This window comes from Balaenoptera ricei, chromosome X, assembly GCF_028023285.1.
Source record: "Balaenoptera ricei isolate mBalRic1 chromosome X, mBalRic1.hap2, whole genome shotgun sequence".
Classification (NCBI taxonomy): Eukaryota; Metazoa; Chordata; class Mammalia; order Artiodactyla; family Balaenopteridae; genus Balaenoptera; species Balaenoptera ricei.
Window position 1 is genome coordinate 76,700,148 of NC_082660.1, and position 6,000 is coordinate 76,706,147.

General features: G+C 38.6%; 1 protein-coding gene across 1 annotated transcript in view; it reads right to left on the bottom strand.

Moving 5' to 3' along the window:
* Nucleotides 1–3,697, bottom strand: part of CHM (CHM Rab escort protein) — a 177,332-nt gene extending 173,635 nt beyond the window's left edge. Inside the window, exon 1 of the mRNA XM_059911312.1 lies at nt 3,638–3,697. Coding sequence (XP_059767295.1) covers nt 3,638–3,686 — 49 coding nt within the window. The 5' untranslated portion in view covers nt 3,687–3,697. The remainder of the gene's footprint in view (nt 1–3,637) is intronic.
* Nucleotides 3,698–6,000: the final 2,303 nt, after the last annotated feature.

The window sequence follows — 6,000 nt, forward strand, 5'->3', positions numbered from 1 at the left end:
CAGGAAAAATGTTAAGCTAGCCTACTCCACAGCCCATTTAGGGGAAGAATTCCAAAATATAATATGTGTGGTGTACTTTAGTAAGGAAAGGGATGCAGAATGAATCTCTATGTGGCCTTCAGAAAGCAAGAAGAATGCAATGAAAAGGCCACATTGGCTTAGAACAGCTCTGAGCATGTGACAGTCAGGAACCCCAAACAGCTCCTCAGAATAGGCAACACAGTAAATGTCACAAGGGCAGGGACTAGGTTCTCAGTAAATGTGGGTTGAATATTCTAAAAAATGTGTAGTCTGTCACTACACTAAATGGTGCCAGGTCATTGTGCTGTCTGACGCAGGTTTGCATTTTAGGTGTTTGTCTCTCTCCTTTCCCATAAGGATATGAACTGTCACTTACGTCTAATGACACCCCCCCAAACACGGCTTTTGCAGACGTTGATAACGTTTCCTATATCTTCTAATAAGATGCTTCTAATACACTCTGAGCATGCTAGAATTTTCTAAAATAAGAATGAATATGCTCTAAGTAAGAGAATGAGGGATTCCTCTACGTAAGAAGCATGCCGATATTATCCCATAACTCTTGTAACTTCCATCTTGTCTGCCCTTCTGTTGAGTGGATGGCTCTGTTGCGGGTTACAGATTACACAGGTTGCCAGATAAGTCACCTGCAGTGAGGTATTATGCTACTGGGACTATTTTTAACCTGCAACCGATGATACTTCTCTGTAACCCACAAAATTATCACTCAAATGTCTTTTTAAATGGCAAAATGTCTTAAAATGTCAACCGTGCACCCAAACTGAAGGCCATTTTCTAGACACTTATTACTATATCCATTTTTTAAAATAATTGTCATGATTTTTCATTAAATTTTTTTTTTTAATTTTATATTGAACTCACTATATCCATTTTTGTCCTCTCCCTTGAGACTCCATTTGGCGCTCCTTCCTTATTCCATTTTCTTCTATATTTTCCATGGTTCAAGTACTTTATCTTATTCTTCTGCCTTTGGGTGTTCGAGTGATATTTCCTGTATTTTGTAATCAGGAGGAAATGGGCTTAACTAAGAAAATACATACAAAACTTTATTTTCCCATAATCTCTTCAAAACATGATCTTAAGGAAAACGTTGTGTTATGAAGAATGAAAAGAAATACAAATTAATCAAGGTCAAAGGGGTTTACAATATTATCCACAGATTATTTTACTTGATAAAGCAATTGTCTCTTGATGACATTTTAACTATAACTAAATCTGCTAAAAGAAAAACTGCATCTCATAGCCTATTTCTTCATGTTTCTGATACGTGCATGATTAATTCTGCTTTTGTTATTAAAACTGAATCTTTGAAACACTAATTTTTCCATGATTTACTCAAGCTAGTACATCTAGTAAGGCAAACACATCTTAAAGACCACTTTCAGCAAAGTATTTCAGAAGAGGAATATTCCAAACACATTAAAAATCATTCTTACTCAGTAATGATTGGAATTATTGGATTCATTTATTTGGGAAATGGCTTTTATCCAATTTTTCCACTTTGACTTACCTAAAAACAAAGCTTCATATCATAAATTTAAACAATGTGCTTGAAAAGTAAAAATGTGTTCACTAAGTGATATGAAAAACTTCTAACTCAAATAAGTTCTTCCCATACTTTGAGAAATAACATTACTCTCACGGAAATAAGTCTAAAATGAATCTTTTTCCAAATACACCAGATATCCCTGATGCAATTTTCTGGATCACTCACAGAATCTTCCTACCTCTATCATAACGGACTCTAACAGGATGGATGTAATCCATATTATGAACTGAACTAGAAGGCAAAATACGTCTTATATAAGAATTAACAGCACTTAATGATAAGAATTAGCACCCTTATCAATTAAAATTTGAATCAAGATAAGAAAAAGTATCTTAATGATTCAAAGTAATTTTTAAAACACCCTAAGTGCCAAGGTAACAACAACAAAAAAAGGCAGTAACATAGGACCCAAGTATGGTATAACAACTATTCTAAAGTGGATATTGTTCTAAGTTTTAGGATAGACTGGAGAGAATAGAGTCTGTTGACTCCTTCCAGCTCTCATCCAACATCTGTTCATAGCAGCTACAGCAAGGTTATCTGTAGCCATGCAGTTTTCAGGTTGAGAATAAACATGTCCTTGCTGTTTTGAAAACAATTACCCAGGTACAACCAGAATAAGATAATTTTTGGTTAGACAACACTGGAAAGGTTATCTAGTTTACCCTCCCTATGTTCAAAAACAAGGAAACTGAGGCTCAGAGAGATTAAGTTCCTAGCCCTAGCAACTCACACAGCTAGTTAATGGCCAAGCAAGGTCTAGAACCAAGTTTTCCCAATTATTTCTATTAATATGGGTTAACTCTGAGGGTCAGAACCACTGATTCTCCTTCTGGTATGGAATTGACCTTTGGAAATTTACCGGCTGTGTGATCTTGAGCAAATTGCAACCTTTCTAAGCCCTTTTGCCTCCTCTGTATAGTGTAAAGAATACGTACTCTAACAAGGTTGTTGTGAGGATTATACACGGCTTGTAAAGTGCTTAGCATGTCGATTAGCAAATAATAAGCATTCGAAAATAAGTAGTTATTATTTTTACTCCCGACCTGGAAACATGGCTGCTCCTACTGTTTAAGAAGACAATGAACTGAATTCTTCAACACAATGGACAGGGTCTCAACCACCGGGGTTCCCCAGCCTACCACGTTCTGTAGACAGGAGAAAACCCCACCCAACAAACTATTTCACCCCATCTAAAATCCACCCTTTACACTGTTAAGAAAAACAAAATACCAACTGCTGCCAAATGTTTTCTGCCACGTGTTGTACGTGTAATTTGTCAACTAGAAATTGCAGGGGGAGTTCTGGCACCACCCAAAATATGAAGAATAAATGACGGGAAAACAAGGGGAAGATAAGATCACACACCTGAACTGGACTCACAGACGCTTGTTCTCAGCTTATTTAGCTGTGGGTAGATAGGTGGGTGGTAGAAAGCAAAATGATTTCTTTCAGCACCATAAAGCAGGAATAATGGCCACCTCAACAAATTACAACCCCCTAGGTTTCTCAACAAAACATAAAAGAATCCATTTCATCGCCTTAGTAAATTAAAACGTACATGGGCAACAACTGAGCAACAAAATGTATCCGAGCTGCACTGCACCCTAGGGTTATATAAATATATGAAAAATTCCTATGAAATGGCGAGACAAAATGATGGGGAATATCACCTTGAAATTAACAAGGAGGAAATCATGTCATGCCAAAGGTGTCTCCATTGACAAAATCCCCACCCTCCGTTCTCATGACACTGCAAACCCACCTCCCTCTAAGGAAATTACAGGAATCACCCGCAGCAACCAACCTCAGCAATCGACATCGACCAGATCGACCCCTACTCAAATGGCGCTAAGCACCGCGGGTCCAAGCCCCTCCCTGCAGCTGCCAAGTCCCGCGCTGGCTCCAGACTACTTCGCTTCCTTTCCGTTCTCCCTCTCACACTCGACCCCCAACATTTCTCGCCGACCCTCGCCACTGACAGAGAAGGTAGGAACGGGAAAGACTTCCTACACTTTGTCCAGTGAGTACCAGAGCCACACATACCCGTCCCTATTACGACCACATCAAACTCCGAAGGTAGATTATCCGCCATCTTGACAGGAAACGTGTCATGTGACTATTGCTTCTGGAAATGAGATCAATTTAGGCATTGCCGTGGTAGAAGGCGGAAGGGAAAACACTGCATTCTGGGTATTGTAGTTCCTGGGTGGCGGCTCCAGATAGGCGGCTACAGCATTGTATTTGAAATGTTTCACGCGAATGTTAAAAGCTCGATTCATTTTCCAGGCTGAGTGCAGTAGCGCATTTAGCCTGGAGTTTTGGGGTAAAAAAGAGTTGTAGATTTTTACTCTGATGGCTAGGATGAATGTGGGAAGACCTGGGAACCCCTTGACAATGATGAAGCAAGAATTGTTAGGAGACAAGGAGGGCGGAGTGAAATTGAAAAGGGATTGCTTTGTGAAGAAAGGAAATTTTCATTCCAGTCTGGAAACTGTTTGTTTCCCCCAGCATGTCTGTACTTTCGTTTTGGCCTGCGAGGCATAATTTTTCACACCAATACCTTCACACTCTATCCCTTATCTTTTTTTGTCTCTGTCTCCCCAATGAAAACCCACGAAAAATCTCGCCCTAGCTTCGCCAGAATGGAACCGTCACTGCATCTGTATTTGTTCTAGTTAGTCCGATCAGCCACCTTGGCCATATACATGTGCAAAATTAGTCTTGCTTTACAGGAGGGAAAAAAGTTATGAAAACATAGTAGTTGCTTGATAGGCGTTTATTGATTCCGAATCTGGTTTTGTATATGTATACAAGGAGTTCATACAAGATTTTCCCAATAAGGTACCGCAGAAATGATCAAGGTAAAGTGTCCTTTATATTCAAGTGATTGTATTTGATGAAGAGGATTTAGATTGCCTGTGCCAAGCAGCTAATGTAGCTCTGATAAGTATTTTCAAGGTCGGCCTCCTCCCACCCGTACCCCCAGCCCCGTTATTTAAAATGCTTTGGTGTCTGACAATTCCAAAGCAAAAAAGAGGTAGAGAATGCATGGGAGTGAGGGAGGGTAATTTTTTGATCCCAGAAATTCATTGTGTAGTTATTTTACCAGAGTTTCAAGATAATTCAGAGAGTGCAGTGGTGGACCTTCCCTTACACCACCTGACTGACCTCTGAGCTGTTTGTGGTTCCCCAGTCACACTGTTGTTCCTTCATCATGGAATGATCTTCCCGTTCTCTGGCTAACAATTATCCCCAAGGCTCAGAGTCATTTCCACCACCTCCTCCTTACATTTCCTCCCTATACTGGGTTATATTTCCCTACATTGTGCTACCTCTCTGTCATAACCTCCCATATTACACTGAAAATTATTTGCATTTATGTTGGTTCCTATACTGGATATATATCCCCCTACATTGTGCTACCTCTCTGTCATAACCTCCCATATTGCACTGAAAATTATTTGCATTTATGTTGGTTCCTATACTGGACATATATCCCCCAAAATACATACCCAGATATACAATACCCTAAATTATAAGCTCCTATATGATAGGGATTGTACCTTACTTATCTTTTTACCCCCTGCATCTAACATAAGCCCGGTGTATAGTAGGAATTCAGTAAGTGTTTGCTGAACTAAGCTTGGCTCTGATTCCCCTAATACATGGTAAGTACTATAGATTCAGAAATTTCCTAATAAATATAATCACACTGTGAAGATACAACTCACTAACTCATTTAATTTTCCTTAAATACTCATTGAGTACCTACTATGTGCAAGGCACTGATTTAGATGCTGGGACTACAGCAATGAAAAAACAGACAAAAATGCCTGTCTTCATGAAGTTTACATCTAGTGAAGTAAAACAAAATAAACAAGTAATTACGCTGTAGTGCTAATTTTCCACTATGTTTTTCCCCAAATTTAAAATCCTTTTCTTCCCCCTGAGGATAGAGAGCACAACCCTCAGAAAGATAGAAGTGCCAGCCTATACTTAGCTGCCCTTTCTTTAAAGTTATCACACCTTCTCTGGGCATAGAAAAGATTATTATATTCGAAAAATATAAAGCATCTGCATGGAGAAAACGCTCAAAATACCTTTTCCTCCCAATGTATTTTTGTTAATTTTTTGCAAGGCAAAAATGAATGTAGGAGTTGACAACATCAATAAAATAGCATAAAGCAAAGCAGCTTAATTGTTGTCTATTCTATTATACTAAGGACATCTATTTTTGAGAACTGAAATATTTTATTTGGATAAATCACAATACAATGAGATGATGGATACCTACAAATTGACTACCCTGTTAAATCACTGTGACATTGATTTTTTACTTAATGTTTTCCTGAATTGAAAAATCACAATTCCCTGAACATTTACCTTGTATTCAGAAGTTTATTCAA